This window comes from Crotalus tigris, unplaced genomic scaffold (assembly GCF_016545835.1).
Source record: "Crotalus tigris isolate CLP2741 ecotype Arizona unplaced genomic scaffold, ASM1654583v1 scf7180000018101.4720394464:4744507, whole genome shotgun sequence".
NCBI classification, from domain to species: domain Eukaryota; kingdom Metazoa; phylum Chordata; class Lepidosauria; order Squamata; family Viperidae; genus Crotalus; species Crotalus tigris.
In genome coordinates this window covers 665,082-687,486 of record NW_024096823.1, presented here as the reverse complement: position 1 = coordinate 687,486, position 22,405 = coordinate 665,082, and the positions used below count along the sequence as shown (strand labels likewise).

The window sequence follows — 22,405 nt, the reverse complement described above, 5'->3', positions numbered from 1 at the left end:
CTAGGCCTTGAATCTTGGTGTGATGCCCACATGCCTCCATCTATCTTTCTTGGGACCAGGCTCCCTGTTTTACCTGATTTTCTCTAAAATAAATATTTTCATAATAAAAAAAAATCATTTGGATTCTGACACACTGTATTTCTAGCATTATTGTTTTTTCTAAGAATATTTTTAAATCCCATATGACTTTTTAAAAAATAAAAATGAAGATTAGCTGCAGTCCAGAGCTTTGTTTGGAAGTCTTCCTACTTGCAAATGCAAACTAGGAAGAGACAGGAATAGTTCTCATGTGTTTACTTTTGGGTATATTTAATCAGTGCTTTTTTTGTAAGAAAAAAGATGCCAGAACTCACATCTTGTTCATCTTTTATTTACCTTTCACACGTAGTCAATCACTGTACACCCACCCACACACTTCAGTTGTGTAACAAAACATAATGGTCACTGCCCACAGTAAGCACTCAGCATGCGACCACATGACCAATCACAAGCTGAGCAGTGCCACAAGCTGAGCAGTCAGACAAAGTATGCATGCATCAGACTCAACACACAAGCAGCCCACATGCACCATTTTAATAATTTTGCCGCTGACCTGCTACACTTGACAGGGCGATTCAAGTCCACGTGGACCAAACATCACATTTTTAAAAGTTACTTTTAAAACTTGGAAAATCTGTCAAAAAAAGGTGCCGGAACTCCGTTCTGGTGAGTTCTGTGACAAAAAAAAGCACTGTATTTAATGGTGGGATTTAGCTGGTTCGCACTGGTTCAGCAGAACCAATATCTAACTTTTTCTTGAGTTTGGGGAACTGGCTCCGAAATGGCCAGACTAGCGTGCATTCACATGCCTCCAATCCTTGCTTGCTGCAATCTGGCTTTGCAGCAAGCAAAGGGGTTGGAGGCACGTGAATGCACACTAGTCTGGTGTCTCAGAAAAACAGGGTTTTCTCCCCACTTCTGGATTTTTGCTGTCAGACTATTTAACTTTCTTTAAAGTTTACTTGATGCAAAATGGGAAGGATCCGCATTCTGCATCAAGTAAAGTTTAAAGAAGGTTAAACAGTCTGGCAGCGAAAGTCCTTCCCCGTACGTGAGACCAGTTTTTTTCCAGAATGCAGGGTCTTCCAGACCAGAGTCTATTTGCAGAATGCAGGTCCTTTTCATTCTGCATCAAGTAAACTTTAAAGAAAGTTAAACAGTCTGGCAGCAAAAATCCAGAACCAGGGACCCCCCCCTTTTTTTTCTTTTTTGACATGCCAGACTAGCATGCATTCATTTGCTTCCAACCATCTTGCTTGCTGCAGAGCCAGATTGCAGCAAGGAAGGGATTGGAGGTATGTGAATGCATGCTAGTCTGGCCATTTCAGAGTTGGTCCAAAATCAAAGGGATCACTGCAGGGCTTTGTTTCCAAAGATCCTCTGCGCAGGCTCTGGACAAACCGAGATCCGGGACTGAAAAAGTAGCAATGGGAGCAAAGGGCTGTTCAAAGGAGGAGGAGGAAGGAGAAAGTGGGAGAAGCCCAAGGGAGACCTCCTCTGCCACCCTACAAGCACCGACTGAAGCTGACACCCTGTTCCATGCCCAAGGGAGACCTCCTCCACCCTGCAAGCAGAGGTGGGGGGGGGGAAGACAGGCGATCTGGATGTGCTGAATGGCGGCAGCAAGCTGAGGCAGGCAGGAGAAGGCTTTCCCTCTGCCTCTGCTTGCTGCTGCCATGTAGGATGCCCATTCTGCATCAAGTAAACTTTTAAGAAAGTTGAACAGTATGGCAGTGAAAATCCAGCCCGGTGAAAGAAAGCCCAGTTTTTTAAGATGCTAAACTAGCATGCATTCACATGCCTCCAATCCCCTTGCTTGCTGCAAAGCCAGATTGGAGTCTTCAGGCTGCTCTTTCCAGCCCATTTCAGAGCCGGTCCAAAAGCGAAGGGAATCGTTCCCATCCCACCTGATCACTGTGGGGCTTCGTTTCCAAAGACCCTCTACACAGGCTCTGGACAAACTGAGATGTCAGGGCATGGTAGGCCTGGCTGCGCGGGCCCTTCAACATGGTAAGCAGTTGCAGGGTGCATGGGGCAGCTCCCCCCTCCCCCACCAGCCTTGTTACAGCGGACCCCTCACTTCCCCCCTGCCTCCTCCCTTGCAGAGAACCAGTTGTTAAATTATTTGATTCCCACCATTGGGTATATTGTTGTATTATGACTTGTGGTATTCCCTTTAGCGGCCATTTTGTGAGAGCATTTATAACATACTTAGAATTCTAGATGTGCTCGTGGTTAAAAATGGTTGGAAATTTCTGTCCTGGGAAAATAAATCTTTTCCAAACTATTGAATGATAGACAGGGTAGTTGAAATCAAAGTAGATGTAACAGTAACAATACATCGGGATATTGTATACTGTACCTCTCACTCTGAAGAAATGTTACACCTTCTTTACTGCATGCAGAGGACAATGAATAGAAAGACTAGGACAATAGTAGGTAGGGATGCAGCATTAACACTGTGTTACAAAAACTCTCATTGTATTTGTCTGTTTGTACCCTCAAGTTAACCCAAAAAGTGTATTGTAATCACAACAGTTTTTGAATCAGGGTACCAAAAATTTGCTAAAGTAAATAATGTCTTTAAAAAATCCAGGACCCTTTATTCCTATGGAACTGAAATTTTCACAATGTTCAGACCATTTTTATTCACATTGTAGCATCCACACGGTCATGTGATCATGATTTCTGACACTCCCTGCCAACTTCCCACAAGCAAAGTCAATGGGGAAGCCAGCAGGAAGTCAGAGGTTGCTCCCACTCCCACTGTTTTCTTGTTTGCCCGTCCTCATTTTGTTTATCTGTTTAAATGAGTAAATATGGAACAACCTGCCTCCAGAAGCGGTGAATGTTCCAACACTGGAAGTTTTTAAGAAGAGACTGGATATCCATTTGTCTGAAATGGTGTAGGGTTTCCTGCCTGAGCAGGGGGTTGGACTCGATGACCTCCAAGGTCCCTTCCAACTTTATTATTATTAAGTTCAGTTGCCACTAAAATTATTTTTCTATTTATGATACATTCTCTTCTTAGATGATCATGGGACCATCCAACATTGGGGTAAAAAAATATGGTTAGCCTAAAATTTAATGTCACATCAAACTACACTAGAATGATCCAATAGGTCTCAGACTTATCTAGTTAACCTTAGAGTTAAGTCAGTTTCTTTAGGTTGTGACCTGTCAGCCATACAAATAAAATCAATCAGTTTTCATTTGCAATAAATATGCTTCCTTTTCCCCCTTGCTATTTATCATTAGCTTCCAGGTAATAAAAATACAAGGGGTGTGTGTGTGTGGAAATATTACAAGATAGCCTTGAGAAGAATTTGGGTTGAATTAAAAGGCTGTTTAAGGATTATTCCATCATTTAAATGTTCTGATTTTTAGGAGACATCTCCTGTATTCAATACAGATTGGTTTTTATTACAGGTGTTGAAAGATATAAATTTGAGTTATGAGTCTGAGTGATTAGCTGGAACAGGATTCATTTGATGGTGAATATTGAATATATCTGTGTGCTTATGTCTCTGTGTATTTATGTATATGTGTGTTTTTGTGTGTCCGTGCATTTAAGATAGCACTTCATGTCAGGATTGGCAAACGCAGTGCTGTTAAAGTACCAGATTAAAAACATAAAAGGAGCAAATGAAAAGGAAGTCATTCAGGGAAGGGAAAAGAGATGCCACAATGTAATTCAATTAAAAGATCCATTAAAAAAAATGATGAGATTGAAAACAGGAGTTGCTCAGAAGCTACATTTAGTTTCTGCTTAGTTTATCAGCCTTTATTAGATATGCAATTATGATAAATTGAAAAGCAAGCTTTGAATGGGGGTAAAGATTAAGCTGCAAAGATATATCCTCACACACACCCCGCCACCACCCCATTGTGTGATAGCACAGAAATATGTCCATTAATAGAAAGAAACTTTCCCTGGGACTTTTAATATTTTAAACTGATAAATTTCAATGAATCTGTTAAACTGATCCATTTGCTGCTTATGTTTTATGTACTGTACGTATACTATATTATTTTGTATTATACCATGAGGTAGTTTTCTTTTGTTTTTGTGCCCCCAAGTCATTACTGTCTGCTCATGACTGCCTGGACCTTACCCCAGGCAGGTTTTACCAAGGTTTTTTTCTGAAGTGATTTATTCTTGCCTCCTTCCTAGGGCTGAGAACAAGTGACTGGCCCAAGGTCACTCAACTGGCTTTATGCTAAGATGGGACTAGAACTCACAGTCTCCCAGTTTTAGCCTGATACCTTTAAACACTATACCAAACTGGCTCTCATACCATACGTTTGGGATCCTGGAAAGGTCTATTTTGAAGAATTTATTACGTTTCTATACAGCCTTTCTTCTGCAAACTCAAGACAGCATTCTTATGTCCAGTTTCTTCCCATGATTGCCTGTGAGAGTATGCTTGACTAAAAATCACGCAGTGAGCTTTTATGGCTAAAGGCGGGGCTTTTTTTCTCATAGAACGCACCAAACGGAGTTCCAGCACCTTTTTTGGGATGGAACCTTATAGAGTAGGCAAGGCGGGTTGTATGACGTGTGTGAGTTCCGGCACTTTTTTTTTTTTTTTAGAAAAAAAAGCACTGGCTAAAGGTGAACTTGGACTTGAACCTGGCCCAACAGCTTAAACTCTACAGTACCCCAAATTTGTTTTTGCTGTAAGAGAAAATAGCTGGCCCACCAACCCTCATGATCTTCCATGTTTGCGGGTGGATTAGAAGAGGAGTTCCTGGCTCCCAGCCTAGTGTTTTAACTATTACACCACACAGGATGGCATTTAAATAAAAATAAAAACGGCATTAAGTGAAAAGATTAATCTATGTTATATGGAGAGCATCACACTGCTGATTTAAGCTGTTACTCATCAGCACACTTCCAATTTTTGAAGAAGGAACAAAGCAATTTAAAGCCTTAGTTTGGGATGAATAAAAGGGGATGGGCAGGTTTCCCAGTGTAATCCTTTTAATATAAAAAGGTAACTCCCAACTACATTTTGTACACTGATAAATAAACATGACATTAGGAACTGGTAAGCTTTGTCAGTTGCAACCTGGCTATTTCTTTTGTGACAGTATATTTTGTGAACTTTTTGGTTTTTATGTGTTATGTCAACTCATAAAATGGCTAGGTGTATTAACCAAATTAAGTACATTACTCTGAGTCATCATGTGAATATCATAACTGATATGGATTATAGCCAAATCCAACATTGGCCCCAATCTCTTGGTCCAAATCCAACACCCAATTATTACAACATAATCCAGCGTATGGTTAATTTGAAAGTAAATCCGTTTACTTTCTCCCAGATTAACGTATTTAGATTTGCACCTAATTTCCCTTTTATATAACAGTTCAATTGCTAGGCTAATTTGCTAAAGCTTAGAAAGGAGCATTTTTAATTGGCAGTGATAAAGTTTAATTGGAACTACAATTTAGGGGTACATTAATTTATACCTTGAGCCTGTTTTGATTGCAATGAAGAAAATGCACCCTAAACTAAATAAAAATTGTGATAATTTCAACAACAAAGCAGCAGTGCTTTTTTAAAAGAATGTTAACTTAGCATAATATTTTGTTCTTTTAAAAAGACACTGACATGAATGTTCATTTCACTTTTATAAATCCATAATTTATAAAGCAGAGAGTTAAAAGATAGGGATAAAAAAAGTTAATCTTAGGCATGCTAACTCAGAAGTAAGCCTTTCTACATAATTTAAAATAAAGTAAGTTTATGTCAAAATATCTACTGTATAAGGAGAATTTTGCAACCTTCAGCTGCTTTCATCATATGAGCCTTACAAATTAGATGACAGTTGATAAGGTGACCAACTTTTTTACAATGAAAAGGAAAACACAAATAAATTGAAGAAAAAAATATCGTAAAAGCTGGCCCGGCCCATGGAAGGTCAACCACCTGCCGCGCCCCCGCCCACAGCCGCCCCACCAGCACTGCTGCCCCGCCGTGTAGAGCGGGCCCCGTGGCTCCCAAAGCACCAGTCGCGCCGGCTCCGGCCCTGGGGGGCAGCCCGCTGTCAACACACCCTGCCTGCAGCTGCCCCGCCAGCACCACTGCTCACCCTGCGCAGCCCTGTGTAGAGAGGGCCCCGTGGCTCCCACAACACGGGAGGGCAGCCAGACGCTGCCACCCCTCACATCCCTGCCCGCAGCACCCCCGCTTCCCCTGCCTCTTGCGCCCACACCCATTATTGCCCTAGCAGAGCCAAAGATCAAGAGAAACTTACCGCTCCAGTCTCCTCCAGTTATCTTCGGAACTAACTAGGACAGTGGTGGTGAACCTATGGCATGGGTGCCAGAGGTGGCACTCAGAGCCCTCTCTGTGGGCACGCGTGCCGTCACCCCAGTCCTAGGCCTTCAGCTGGGTTTTATAAAACTTTTTCGCTTTAGGCCTCCGCCGCCATGTGCAAAAAAAAAAAAAAGGTTCAATCAGTCAATTTCAACTTCTCGTGGGAAAAAAAAGATCTTGCAAAGTTGAAATTGATTGATTGAACTTTTTAGTCCCACCCAGTTGCCATTATCACCGCAGCCATGCCCACCCAATTGGCCACGCCCACCCAATTGGCCCACACCCAGCCAATGGGCCACACCCACCCGGCACTCAACGATGCATAAGTGGGTTTTGGGTTGCAGTTTGGCCACTCAGTCTCTAAAAGGTTTGCCATCACTGAACTAGGAGATGGTGTAGTTGGGTAGCAGGGAGGGGTGCAAAGTTCCTGCCAATTCGCCTTCGCTGCAGACAATTTGCATGTGCAAAGTTTGCCGGCTGGGTGTTTTGGCGTGCTCAGCAGCAATTCCTATTGGCTTTCGAATGCCAATAGGGAGAATAGCACAGCTCATGCAAAATTTGAAAAAAAAAACATCAAAAAAAGATGTCGGAACGCCATTCTGAGCGTTCTATGAGGAAAAAAAGCCATGCAGATTAGTCTTCAAATATCGAAAAGGAGGACATGTAGGAGGACACTTTTCGAGGGAGGACAGAACTTACAAAAGGAGGACTGTCCTCCCTAAAGGAGGACAGTTGGTCACCTTACAGTTGAGGCAGCCAATTCTCTTATCCCCTAACTCAAAGGTAGGCAATCTTGGCTCTTTTATGACTCGTGGACTTCAACTCCCAGAATTCCTGAGCCAGCCATGCTGAGGGGAAAGGGAGAGGTTTCCAAGCTGAGCCATGCTGGCTGAGGAATTCTGGGAGTTGACGTCCACGAGTCATAAAAGAGCCAAGGTTGCCTACCCCTGTCCTAACTACAAACACTGGAAAAAGTTTCTGCATTTACATATTATTTGCAAGAGGAATGTGCAACTTCACTAAGTATATAGAGAAGAGATAGTGCCAGCAGCTGCAAGCAGCACTGAACCCAGTTTCCTTTTATAGATAGTCCTCAACTTACGACTATAATTGAGACAGAAGTTATGGTCATAAATCATGCCAGTCCAATTTTGCAATGGTTTTTTTTGCAGTGGTAACTAAACAAATCACCAGTGGTCGTTAAGCAAACTCATTATCTGCAATAGGAGGGTTTTTTTTTTGCCAGAAACTGAAAGTAAATGCTGGTTTCCCCCCCCCCCACAAAAAAAGGTATAAATCATGATCGTAAAATGCAAACAGTCGTAAAAGTGAGCAGATTGCCAAGCACCCCAAATGCAATCATGTAACCAGGGAGATAGCAGAACTTCAAATCCTGGTTGTAAGTATCTTTTGGGGATTTTATTGTAACTTGTCATAAGTCAAGGACCACCTATATGTGCATATAGCTCTTCCTCTTGGCACCTTTGTTTCTTCCAGTGGCTCATCAAAATGAGCAGACCCTTTCTGGGTCTCCTACTTGCACTGAGCTCTTACATGTTTTCTGTTCATTCCCATTGTGCGCTTTCAATTGCTTTTGTGGCAACTTTGCAAAACTTTACAGGTGCTATTTTGAATCTACAAAATCTTATATCGCTTGTCCTCTAGGCATTAGCTGGACTGCTTACTCCATACAGAAATAGTTTGCCTGTTCCTCCCAGCGCACCCATCAACATTTTTTAATGGTCCTCCAGGCCTGTAAGGTCAAAGGGCAGTGGGCTCATGGGCTGTGTTTTCCAGTATGGCCCTCAAACTAAGGAATACCCTCTTTTGGGCACCCTCTGTATTGGCTTTCCAGAAACTACTAAAAAACTAAGCTGTTCTGAAAGGCTTTTGATGACTGAACGATCACTATTGGGCTAACTCTATTATTGTACTTTTAGCCAATTATTTTAGTGCTGTAACTTTTCGCTGTTCATGCTTTTATGATGGAAATCACTGGAAGTGTTATAAAATTATAACGAATAAATTGCCCTCTTGCGGTGTGGTTCCTTCTACTATGTGGTTGAGGCCGAAAATATATGATGACATTAAAAAGTGAGTAGAACATCTGTAAAGCTCCCTGTTAATTATTTTGCATAACATCTGTCAAAGAGTTCCTAGATCACAAACACATTTCTGTTTCCTGTTGAAATGTAAAATTAGGTTCTTGAGGTGCTGAATTCAGTATTATACGTGCCAAACTCTGAATTTGAAATGATAGATGTGATCCTGCTAGATAATTCCCCGTTGTTGCTTAATACGTATGTGTCTGCTATATTGCTATATGAAAATAGCTTTCTTTTAGAATAACAGGTTTAAATGTTTTCAACATGTTCTGAGGTGTATCTAATAGCTTTAATTTGATACTGATGAAATTGGAGTTAGGAATACAGATCAACACCCACATAAATCAACAAAAAAAACTATCACAGTAGTAAACATGGTTGTTCGGTGTTGGGATGTACAGGTAGTCCTCAGTTTATGATCATAATTGAACATAATTGTTGCCAAGATATTTGTTAAGTGCATTTTGCCCCATTTTACAACCTTTCTTGCCACATTTGTTAAGTGAATCACTTGCGTTAGTAACATGGTTGTAAAATGAATCTGATTTCCCCATTGACTTGGCTTGCCAGAAAGTTACAATAAATAATCACATGACCCCTCCCCTAGGATATAACGACGGTCATAAATATGAGCCACTTGCCAAATGTCTGAATTTTGATCATGTGACCATGGAGATACCCTAACAATCATAAGTGTGAAAAATGATCGTTAAGTCACTTTTTTCAGTGCTGTTGTAACTTTGAACAGTCATTAAACAAGCTGTTATAAGTTGAGGACTATCTGTACTATGTTGCTGTTTCAACATTTTATGTCCTTTTGAAATCTCAGTGTTTTGAAGTAGAATATTTCACATTAGCCTCAGCTACAGTCTGGAGCATCATTAAGCCAGTACAATGGCAGCTACAAGGCCAACTGTAAGGTTTATAGCACAGGACAAATGAATGCAGGAGTTACAGCCATCAGCATATTCTAAGGATTACATAAAACATGATTAAGACATTAAGAGAGTAAATACATTTTTACTAGGTGCCAAAAAAGAGTAAAAGGCTTACAATATGTGATTTGCCATGAAAGAATATTTCATAAATGATCAGTATCATAAGACGGGGTCCCCTCTTTAGTAGTTAGTCTGTTCCTCAGAGCTAGTAGAACCTCCAGGTTGAATTTAAAATGTGAAGAAAGGAGCAATTCTTCAGATTTGATTCCAAAAAGATGGACACAGCTGCTTTAAAGAGTTGCAGGCAAGTATTCATGGTCCTATGCATACCGAAGCCACTTTGGGACTCAGATCTGAAATATTTGAAGTGTATACTAGACTTTGAAATGTATACTAGAAAATTAGTGCGCTCAGTTAACCTGTAATAGGCATAGGAATGTTCTTATTCTTTATCACAGCTATTAATGCTGAAGATAAAGATATGATGCAGTGATAGTGAAAATAATGTATAGCTTGAAGAAATACTGTCCTTCCTCCATCAAAAAGGCCTTTGATATCTCTTTGATTTCCAAAGGGACTGAATTTATCTCTCTATTTTCTCTATTCTCTGTTCCATTTGCAACCACCTCAGCTCCATCTCTATTCCTCTTCCCATGCCTTGTAGCAGGAACATTGCTGTGCACTTGTTACAGGTAGTCCTCAACTTACAACCATTTGTTTAGTGACTGTTGAAGTTACAGTGGCACCGAAGAAAGTGACCTACAACTGGTCTTTGTATTTATGACCGTTGTAGCATTCCCTTGGTCACGTGATCAAAAAGCAAAGTCAGTGGGGCAGCCAAATTCTCTTAACCATGTGATTCGCTTAAGAACTGAACAACTTAACAACTCTGACAAAAAGACTTGATGAAAAATTGGGTGTGACTTGCTTAACAATTGTCTTGCTTAGTAACAGAAATTCTGGTCCCAATTGTGATCATAAGTCAAGGACGACCTGTACATAGTTTAGGCCAGTGTAATTTGTGTGTGATAGATTGTCTTACTGGAGTTGTGTGAATGAAATGATCATTGTCGGTAAATTGCAAATCTGCAATTAAGCATTTCTGAAAAACTAGACTCATGTATTGGCTCTAACTCTTACCCTTCTTTTCAGAATGTGTTCTTGTGTTGTTCCTACACTGCCACAAGTCACCATGACTGTAATTTTCCTTGCTTGTAGAAGAAAGTTTTGAATTTCACCTCTGGCTGTGATACCACAAGGTGAGATTTGTGAAACGGCTAGAGTGAAATGCAAAGCTACTTGAATTTCAAGTTTTTTCACATTTTTGTTCCTGGCTTTTGAAACAGGGACCTTTTCCATGGTTTAAGACATGCATTTTTCCAGTAAAAGACCCAGCTTTTTCTATCTCAGTTATGTAGCACGGTGCAGTTTACCAAAGAATACAGATTCTAAAATAACTACTTAACAGAATAACAGAGTTGGAAGGGACCTTGGAGGTCTTCCAGTCCAATCCCCTGCACAAGCAAGAGACCCTATACTATTCTGGATAAATGACTGTCCAATCTCTTCTTCAAAACCTCCAGTGATAGAGCCCCCACATCTTCTGAAGGCAAGCTGTTCCACTGGTTCCACTTATCTGAAACTGATAAGGATAAATGTTAAATTGAGAACAGATTTGATGTGGTGTGCAATCATTAACTATATGAATGGGAATTATCTAATAAGAATATATAACATTTAAGATTCACTTTGTGAATGCAGTTACACTACTTTGTGATCCTTATGCCATAGGACAGTGGTGGCGAACCTATGGCATGGGTGCACAGAGGCGACACTTGGAGCCCTCTCTGTGGGCACATGTGCCGTTGCCCCAGCCTTGCCTTCCCCCGCGATCCCCTCCTCACCGGCAGCCCCGCTGGAGGAGAGTCACTCCCGAGCGTGGCCCATGCGGAGCAGCGCAGCCAAGGACATGGCAGCCAAGCAGCATGGACAAGACTCTGCCTTCATGCACCATCACGCACAGTTGATGCTGCGGGATGCGGGCAGAGGGCGTGGCCACCATGGTGGTGCTGGGCTGCCTGGGTGATCTGCGGCGGGCCCTGGGGGCCGTGAGTGGCCCTGCGGGCAGGCAGGGTAGGGCAGAGCGGGGGCGGGGCCAGTTTTTGGGCATTTGGTCTCTAAAAGGTTCGCCATCACTGCCATAGGAAGAAAAAGATCCCTAGGCAAATAAGGCTGACAGCTCACCTCAGGCAGGGAGGGGAGGTACAGGTGATAAAGGACAACTATCAGCCAGTGCCCAAACTCTGTAGCTAATTTAACCCAAGAAAACATTTAAAAAATGTCTGGACAGGCAGAAGAATAGAGACATTTATTCTTTGAAATCCAATCCCAGGGTCTTTTTTTTACTCCAATGCAGAGGTCTCCAACCTTTCTCAGTTGGCAGATTGGAGGGAAAGCGAGGGGGAAGCATTTTACGAATGCACACACACAAACGAGGCTGCGAGCACACATAACGCCAGCAGGGTGTTTCTAGCACCCACGTGACACTCGCTAATACCGCCCCGTTTTTGCTGTGAGGGCACTAGCACCGCCCTGCTTTTCCTCCACAGTGTCCCATTTGCGTAGTGGTGGTGGCGCTAGTGTGAGTGGGGTAAGGGCACGCTGTTCCATGGCCAGCTTGTTCCATGGCCCAATGGCCAGCAGGCCGTGGCCCAGTAATGGGCCATAGCCCACAGGTTGGGGACCCCTGCTCTAATGGGTATATATCCCCTGAAATGTTCCTGCTTATGATATCTGAAGCTTCTCCCCTTAAGATTCGTTAAAAATGTGTTTTCCCCTTTTACAATGGCAGGACTTTAGGTGCTTTACATGAAACCTTGAAGATTCCAAGATGCATTCACACATCCTACCCATGAATTTCTTAGTAGTGGGAACCAGAATAGATCCAGTCCAATCTGTCAAGGTTTTCCCTATAGGTTTAACCATAGGTAACCCTTAACTTACAACTACCTTTGGAACCTGAATTTCTGTTGCTAAGCAAGGCAATGGTTGAGTGAATCACACCCAATTTTATGACCATTTTGCCATGGTTGTTAAATAAGTCACTGCAGTGCACGGTTTTTCAGTGAATCATGTTGTTAAGCAAATCCACTTTCCCCCATTGAATTTGCTTGTTGGGAGCTGGCTGGGAAGGTGGGAACTATTGGATCACATTACCCAGGATCAGTGGTGGGATTTAAATATGTGAACAACCGGTTCTCTGTGTGGATGCCGCTTCCAGAAGTCCATTCTGGGCCTGGGCAACAAAAAATTAACTACTGGTTCTGCTGAAGTGGTGCAAGCTGGCTGAATCCCACCACTACCCGGGACACTGCAACCATAAATACATGTTGGTTGTCAAGTGCCCAAATTCTGATGACATGACCATGGGGATTTTGTGATGGTTGTGTGAAGACTGATCGTGTCACTTTTTCAGTGTTGTTGTAACTTTGAACTAAACAAATTATTGTAAGTTGAGAACTGCCTGTACATGTGCCATTGCAGTGCTGAGAATGTAATAGGACAAGTGGTAATGGCTGTAGATATAGCCAACCTTTTTACAAGTTGTCTGCCCCTTAGTTGAAAAAGGCGTTGATCTGAAAGCTATGCTATTCAGTGTTTAGCTTCAATTCATGGTTCCTAGTTTATGGTTAATTCAGTACAGAAACGAAGGCAAGTGATACTTCTTGTAACAACATAGGCACTTCCATGTTGCTTTCTGTTTTTCATTAATTGAACTGTTCGTAATTATTTTTTTTTTCATAGAATGAATTTCATTGGATGTATCCTATATTTTTGACAAACCATCTTTGTCTCCCTATTGGTTGAAATGTATACTTAGGGATATAAGGTATAGATTAGCGAAGCAACAAACAGATGAAATAAAAAGTAGGACCTATCATATTTGAACACGATTGGGAACTTCTATAAAAATAGATGTAAGTTGTACATTTTATTCTTGTGCAGCTCCCATGCCTTGCATTTTGCCCAGAACCTTATGCCAAAGACTCTTGCAATGCCCCATTGGAACTAGATTATGGCAATGTTCCCAAATTCAAAATGGACTCTGTGGTTGCTGTCATTTTGTGACTGTAATAAGAAGGTAAAGTGTCTCTGCAACTCATCTTTTCAGACTGGTTTCTTTGGACAACTTTTGATTCGGCTATTTGAAAAAGTCACCATCTGAAGAAGCAGAAAATATATACATAACGTGATCGTGAAAATAGGAAGGTCTAATTCTTTTCTAAAGTGGCCGTTTCCTTGAGCAGTGAGCTAGTGTATCTCATTAAAGCAGACTTGTCATTTGAAGCTATATCAGAATAACAGAGTTGGAAGGGATCTTGGAGGTCTTCTAGTCCAACCCCCTGCTCAAGCAGGGACCCTATACCATTCCACACAAGTGGCTGTCCAGTCTCTTCTTAAAAGCCTCCAGTGATGAAGCACTCACAGCTTCTATGTTGTACATCAGTGTTGTATTATACATCAGTGTTGTACATGTTTGTACATACAGTGTTGTAATTTCTGTGTCGTACATCAGTGTTGTGACTTTTTCATACATGCAGTTTATAATTCATATTATAATATAACATACCATGAAACTCATCCATGCCAATAACTAAAGAATTGTCTCAGTGGCAAATTTCAGAACTGTGTTGCCTTCACATTTTTGTTGCGTTAAAACCAATCTCCATTGAAAAATGTTTAAATTCTGGTTTTCTTGTTCTGAGGGCAAAGAGCAAATATTCAGAGTTTTCCAATGATTAGGAGGCTCCATGTTATCTTATAACAGTATTTCATTATGGCAGGGGTGTCAAACTGCCAGCCTACGGGCCGGATGCGTCACGTGGAAGTTGCACCCACCTCATTGCCGACAATGGCAAAACTGGCCCGATACGTTGTGCAATGTCACGTTACGTCGCGAGTTTGACATGCCTGCATTATGGTAATAAGGAAGGGTTTTTTTTTTTTTTTACTTTTAATGGGGAAATACTTGTTCTTGGGAAAATGGTCCACTGCTTCCATAAATATGATACTGTTTATAATCCTGCCTGTATTTCCTCTGCCCCAATTTACAGCATTCTTAAATTTCCTTTTGCCTTTTTTTGCTTTTTCTCTCCTTCCCCACCCCTAGGAAGAAGTGCAATATGGCCGCAGTTCCCTGGCTATGTTGATGGACACTTGTGATAAATTTGGAAATTCTAATCCAGTTCAAGAATCAACCTCTCCAAGAAGAACTGAGAACAATTTGGAAAGAAAACCTTACCTTTTGGGAGTAGAGTCTTTTGCTCCAAAACTCTGGAGCACTGAAGGCATGGGAGATTCCTATACAGCCACTTTCCCCAATGGGAATGGATTGATGTCTCCTTCAGCAAGCCCACAAGCTTCCACCACTTACAGCAATGATTACAGTCCATTTCCCCACTCCTTCCCGGCCTCACCCACAACTCAAGATCCTTCTTCGTTGCTGATGCCTAAGGGGCATCCATCTCCTGATTGTCTTCCCAGTGTCTATACCTCCTTGGACATGGCACACCCTTATGGCTCCTGGTACAAAGCTGGCATCCACCCAGGTATCTCTACCAGCTCTAGTAACCCTACGGCTTCTTGGTGGGATATGCATTCCAACAGCAACTGGCTGAGTTCTCAGCCACAATCAGATGGACTTCAGGGTTCCTTACAGTCCATGCCGAGTCAGGCGCCCATCAGTCCCCAACTACCCAGTTACACTTCCGAGTTCACAACTTTGAATCCTGCTCCTTACCCTGCAGTAGGCATTACTTCTTCATCACACCTTCTCCCTTCAGGACAACATGTGCTGCCCCAAGAAATGTATAAACCCAAGCCAGTGGCCAATAACTCCCTGATGGAAAGTGGGATTGCCTTGAAGTCTGGAAGAGGGGGCTCCTTTGGCAGCACAACTGGCAGGTCCACTTGTGACTGCCCTAATTGCCAAGAACTAGAGCGGCTTGGGGCCTCGGCTGCCAGCCTGCGGAAGAAGCCTATCCACAGCTGCCATATCCCAGGCTGCGGGAAGGTCTATGGGAAAGCCTCACATCTCAAAGCCCACCTGCGATGGCACACTGGAGAGCGTCCTTTTGTCTGCAACTGGCTTTTCTGCGGCAAGCGTTTTACGCGCTCAGATGAGCTGGAGCGCCACGTCCGCACCCATACCCGAGAGAAGAAATTTACTTGTTTACTCTGTAACAAGCGCTTCACTCGTAGCGACCACCTCAGCAAGCATCAGAAGACCCACAATGAAATGGGAGTAGGCAAACCCCCAGAAGGTGAAGCTGAACGAGAAGAAGTCGCTACAGTGGCTAGTTCTCCCAACACTGCGGCCCTTCAAGATGGCCTGGCTGGAGAGGAAAAAGATGCCACCAGCCCTGAGCAAAGCAGCCTCCTGGAAATCTAATGGGTACTGTGTGTGATCCAGCTTGCTTACTTCATGCCATCTCCACCATTCTTCTTTGAATGCTTCCCGCTAAATAATTTATTTGTGGATGAAACACAACCGCTGTTGCTGTTAGCTGTTCCTCTAGCTACAATTGTACCTTATGCAAAGCTTCCCTAATCTCAAATCAGAAGCAAATTCAGCTGGGACCTCAGAAGGTCTACCACTTCGTGGCTAAAGACTCAGAGGCAAATTCTGAAGCTACAGTCTCTATTGTTCCTTAAGCTGTTAAAAACCAAAATAGCTACCTGCTGAGGTCTCCATATGATCACTTGGATAATGGCCAAATTGTTGAACTCATACTATCATGTGTAGGACTAGCCAAGTAGTAGGCTGGGCAGTACTGAAGTAAATTTTTCTCAGGGTATGTATAGGAATCATTTTCCATCTCATGTAAACCCACTGAGCATATGATTCTGAGCACCTCTCCTCACTTCTGGCACCTATAGATGATGGGGAAAAAACAAGGCAAGTGGCTTGGGCCTTATTTGAGATTAGAACACTCTGCCTGCACCCTTGTTCCCAGACTCCAAGGAAGCAGTGGAATCTCTTACTCAGAAGATAATAGTCAAATAGTTCTCTTGCAGTGAGATGGGCGACAAACAAATTTAAGAAGTATATAAATTAATAAGCTGGTTAGCTTCAGTTGCTGAAAGAGTGCTTATTATTATACCTTTAAGAGCTGCAAGAAAAAGCAAGTTTTACAAGGAATGGCTCTTCAGGTGACTGATAGCATTGACCAGAAAAGCCATAGCTGGTAAAACTCTGCCTATTTGTGAAGCTCTTCAAGATGTGTAAGCCTTGGCAGGATCCAGATATGGGATTTTATTACTAAGCCTCCACCCTTTCTTTAAATAAACTTGGAAGCTACTGGTTAGAAATTGTTGCTTCAATACATATAAAAGGAACTTTGCTATTAAAATTCCATCCTATTTTAAATTAAACATCTTGGTTCTTAGGTAGGAGGTCTTAGGTAATAATTCAGAAGGACAAATTAGCAGCCAATTAGGGAGCTATTATTCTACCATCAGTATAAATAGGAATTCTATTCTCCCTTGATCTTTGTCCATATTTTTTTTGATGCAAGGTCGGCAAGGACTATGCAGTTGATTTGGTCATGCAGTGATCAATAGAAAGAAGATTTTGGCATTTTGCAGGTAGAATTTCCGCCTGTTGCTCTGGTTTTGTATGAATGTCACATACTAGGCCAAGAGCTCATTTGAGCCATATTTGGAATATTAAGGCTGTGACCTTATACAGTATAAATGGACCGTTCCACTGAAGTGCAGAACTAGAGAAATTCTAGTGTTCTTTATTTTATTGAGGTAAAGAAACTTGAGGAAAACCAATAATTTTGTAGGAAAAATGAGAAGAATAGCTCAAAAAATATCCCATATAGGTGCTACAAGGCTGTTTTGGAACTTTCTCTTCCCCTATATTTAAGCTAGAAATATATTTATCCTTAAATTATGATGAAAAATAAATAGAGGTGAGGAGGTGGCTGGGTTCTCCAAAACGCCTCTAACAAAAGGCATCTATTTTCTGATCAGAATTGTCTCTCTGTTAATTGGGGCGGGGCTTTCCTTGTGCAAAACAGTGCCATCTGCAACTTGCTCTGTTCTTTTTAGTTGTAGCTTCATATTTCAGGGGGGGGGGAAATGGAATATTTATCATCTGAAATGCTTTTTAAGTTCTGTTCATTTTTGATAAAAGATCCAGGTGGATTTGGAAACGCTCATTAATATTAGAAATTTTGAGAAGCAAATTCTCAAATTTTTAGTGTTCTCATTTTTGGTTTAGCAAGCCAACTATCGGGCGCTTAACCCTTTACTGTTTTGGGGCGTTACTCCTATTCAAAAATCTAATTTCTATGGACCTATGTGATTAAATGCTTCCAACATTGCTCTGATCTGCTTGCTTTTATGCTCAGGTCAAGGCCATTGGATAGGAGGATGGTTAATAGCCAACAAGAAGTCATTGCTAAATATATATATATATATATATATTCTGTAGAGTTCTCACCTTCCACCTTGCAGTATTTAGGCACACTATTTCTACCGAGTTTATGTGTGCTGCCCCTGCTTCCAACATCATTAATTGGCTGTCAAAGGGAACCTCAAATGTGATGAATTCACAACATGGAGAAACTCTAAAGGTTTTGAGAGAGGGGAGCTACTATTAACTAGTTAATACAAAATGTAGTCCAGCACATTGCTTCAGAAGTGCAAATCATCACTTCCTCTGTTGCTTCCCTGCTCAGGCAACTCACATGGAAACTCATTTTTGCTTTGGATTTTTGCTTACTTTTAATTTAAAAAAATAACATAAAAATATAAGCTATGTTGGGGGGGAGGGAATGAATGCCAAAAGAAAGTGGATCCTTATGTATGGAAGTACAATCCAATCTGGTGCTACTGTACCACATTTCTAATAAAGTGGCACTTTTACGGCCTGCAAAGTTACTGCTTTTCTGGAGCCTTTGTAGCTGCTCACAAGCATGCAAGCTGGGGGAACCTGGGCTCTATATCACACACACACATCCCCCCCCCACACACACACACAAACACAAACACGCACACCATACAATTTTCAAATACAGCCACAGATTTCCTTTCTGCAATTCGCAAGAACTGCAGGAGTCAAGAAGTGTCTAAGAGTAAACAGTGAAGTCCATCCTTCTTCTGCAAGTCCATCCCCCTGGAGCAGGGTTTCTCAAACTTCACAACTTTTAAGACCTCAACTCCCAGAATTGTCCACCCAGGACTTTAAAGTTCTCAAGGTTGAGAAATGCTGATTTAGAGTTTGCCTTCCTAGCTGAGGAAGGCAAAACTGGATGACCCTTTTAAAGAATGAGCCGACTGAACTGTGGGGTGGGGCACTGACCTCCCTCCCTCTCTTAATAAAGGGCCTGAGTTTGGTTTTGTCTTTGCAGTAGTAGCATCTTTGCCCTTGGAGTCGGTTATCTTCGAATTGGCTAGGGAGGCAGGCATTGCCTCTAGGGGTCACCGAGAGGCTGAGTGGGAGTCCCCTGCTTTTAGTTCCCATGGCTAGGGAGGAATTGCACGCCCCAGGACAATTGCCACATGCTATCCTTCGGGAAATGGTGACTACTGGAGCTCCCAGCCTCCCTCCCAGATCACCCCTTTGGAACAAAGACCTTCTGTCAGCAGGGCTTTCACAAGAGCACAATAGACTTTTGTGAGGAGACAAACTCTCATCAAAAGGAAGGGCAATTACAGCCAACACCAGCCAGGCTGGACTTCAATTCCTTGAGGTTCACTATATTGCCATAGTTCATATCTGAGAATGAGATGCCTCTTGGAGGCTTTCTTCCTGTCTAGGCTTACTCATAACCTTAATACCAGTCTGAGGCAGGTCACAAAATGGCCCTTCCACCCACTTTAAAGAAATCCCAGTCACTGTGTAGATAACACCTGCTCCACTGTCTGAGGTAGGCTGCTTCAACTTACTCCAAGGCTGGGGCAGCCCCTTGTTATTTGCTGTAGTATTGAGCCTCTCTTGTTTCTTGAATACAGGAAGAGCAGGGATTGATTAAAAAGCTGGCAATGCTAGACATGGCTACATAGGCAATCTTGGGTGGGTGACCAAGGGCTATTTTAATAATAATAATAATAATAATAATAATAATAATAATAATAATGCAACATAACACCCCAGACTTAACAATTGTCGATAAGAAAGACAAAAAAGTCTGGATAGTGGACGTGGCAGTGCCTGGAGACAGCAGAATAAAGAACTGGAGAAGATTACAAAATACAAAGACCTACAAATAGAAATAGAAAGACTGTGGCAAAAGCAAGCAAGGGTAGTACCAATAGTCATAGGCTCCTTGGGTGCAATCCCAAAACAACTGGAGCACCACTTGAACACCATTGGCATTGACAAATTTGCTATTAGTCAATTGTAAAAGGTGGCCTTATTAGGAACTGCTTCCATCCTGCGACGATACCTGTAATACTATCAAACATCCACATCTGCCTATCCCAGGTCCTGGGTAAGGACTCGATAGGTAGACAAAATGCCAAATCCAGTCTGAACATCTGGCTGATTGTGCGATGATCCATAATAATAATAATCAGAGAGGCAGTGACTACAAAGTGACAAGGCCACACCGTACATGTGGATGAGACAAGGTTTCAGGGGGAGAAATTTAGGTTTTCTGCTTTTTAACTGTGTAATGCCCATGTTAGAAATTATACTAAAGTTTTCATGATCTTTCCACGGTAGAAAGGCAGAAGATGTACCTTGTTTACCACAATCAGGGCCAAAGGGCTTCAAAGTCCTCAAAATTAAAAAGGCAGAGGTATGTTTTGGGTCCAATGATTAACTCACCCCAGCTGAGTATAACCAAAACATAGGAAAAGGATACCCTCCTTCCAGACATCATATTTTTCTGCTTTTCTTTCTTCTTTTTGCTTTGTAATTGGACATAAGATAAAAAAATAATAATAGAATACAGAGTTGGTTGGGGTAAAAAAAAAATCAAAGAAAAATGCAAAAAGAAAAAAAATCCTTTGGGGGCTTACACATAGTGTACAGTATGGATACATGCTGCAGGTAAGGAAATTTTCTATCCAGAGCAATATTATAGAACCATTGTTAATGTAATATAAGGATATTCATATCTAAATCATTGCACCCCTAATTTGTATGGTTTCCCATTTTTTGTTAATTTTTCTTTTAGAGCAACTTCCCACACATTAAAATACCACTCATCCAATGAAAGAAGTATAATTCAATGTTTAATTTTCCATTGTTTTGCAAATAAGATACATAACAGGTAGCAACCGGACTCATCGTATCTTTACCGTATTATTTTTTATAAATAACTCTTGGTAGGGAACATACATAATACTACTTTCTTTTCCTATTTTCTTACAACAGTCTCCTATGCTGTATCAGTTTATGTTTTAGTAAATATGGATAGTTGGTCAGCAGCAAGATTTATTATTTTGAGAGGATCTTTCAAATTTCTTCAAAGACCTTTGACTCGAGGGAATAACAAGCTGCAACGTCACTCTGTGAATTAGTAAAAGATGTTAATGTGTACTAATTAGCTTAACACATGTTGCACCCCTACTTTCAAACCATTATTCAGTGATTATTCTGATCTGCTGCCAAAGAATCGAGAGCAGGGATGACGAACCTTTCAGGCTTAACATGTCAAATTCGAAAACCACCTAACTTGATTCTGCTGCTGGTATGTCATGTGCACCCCTACAAAACAAAAGAGAAACACATCTGTATCTCCCCTTCTAGGCCATCCTTAACACTGGCTCTTAGCAGCAGCACTGAGGCTGTGCCTGAAATAGAGAACCAGGCCTTGACTTCACCTTGGCCCCCTCACTGCCATCAAAAAGGCCACCTCACGTCATTTCCCAAGGTGTGCAAGCCTGGGGAACAGCATGATTGTCCCCCCAACCCAGCACTCGCCAGGATCTGCCATGCACTGCTTACCTTCAGGCAGTGTTACCTTTCTGTTGACAGGCCCCTGAGGCTTACCAGGCTACTCCAGGTCACATGAGGCCTTCTGACAGGTATGGGAAGCCAAAAAACAACCCAAATAAGAGCGAAACGCAGTTTCTTTATTGCATGTTTGTCCATAGACAAAATCTTGCCAGACTAGCAGTGACATGATAGCAGTGTTCCAGGGTCTAAGGGGCTGCCACAAAGAAGAGGGGGGAGGGTCAACCTATTCTCCAAAGCACCTGAAGGCAGGACAACAAGCAACGGATGGAAACTAATCAAGGAGAGAAGCAACCTAGAACTAAGGAGAAACTTCCTGACAGTTAGAACAACTAATCACTGGAACAACTTGTCTCCAGAAGTTATGGGTGCTCCAACACTGGATATTTTTAAGAAGAGACTGGACACCCATTTGTCTGAAATGATATAGAGTTTCCTGCTTGAGCAGGAGAATGGACTAGAAGACCTCCAAGGTCCCTTCCAGCTCTGATATTGTGTTAAAGCATAGTCTGTGTAAGTATCTGAAAATGCAAGAAGAAATTAGAGAAATTCCCTTCTGCTTCTTGCAAGTATCAATTCAAGGCTGATGTTTCTCTTTACTCCTCCCTCTTGTAACTCAGTGCCGGACTCAACTACACCTTTGTTCTTGAAGCAGCTTCAGAGAATGCTCTTCGGCGGCCTCCACAGCCTTCAAAAATTGTGCAAGAACAGGTCATACTTTCAAAAATAGTTGGTGTCAGATGTTGGTGAATGCTGGTTTGTTGCCCAGAACACGTGCCTTAGATTTCTCATCACTGATTTAGAGCTTTGTCATGCATCACCTATTGAAAAACCACTTGCCCCTTGTCTACTTGAGTTTAACAAAGTTTAGTTTAGAAGAGGGCAATTTTTAGTTGACAAAGGGTCAAAGCTGCAGGCTTTAACATTAACGGAACACACATAACACACACATTGTTGGAGCTGTTTAAGTCTCTTTGCATTTTTCTACTATGATCAGGGTTACCATCTTTCCAGGTCTGT

At 41.9% G+C, this 22,405-nt stretch overlaps 1 protein-coding gene across 2 annotated transcripts in view; it reads left to right on the top strand.

Annotated features, from left to right (window-relative positions):
• SP7 (Sp7 transcription factor) overlaps positions 1-17,446 on the top strand; it is a 46,369-nt gene extending 28,923 nt beyond the window's left edge. For both annotated transcript variants that reach the window (XM_039347726.1, XM_039347728.1), the window contains exon 2: positions 14,579-17,446. In XM_039347726.1, coding sequence (XP_039203660.1) covers positions 14,612-15,859 — 1,248 coding nt within the window. In that variant the 5' untranslated portion in view covers positions 14,579-14,611 and the 3' untranslated portion in view covers positions 15,860-17,446. The remainder of the gene's footprint in view (positions 1-14,578) is intronic.
• Positions 17,447-22,405: the final 4,959 nt, after the last annotated feature.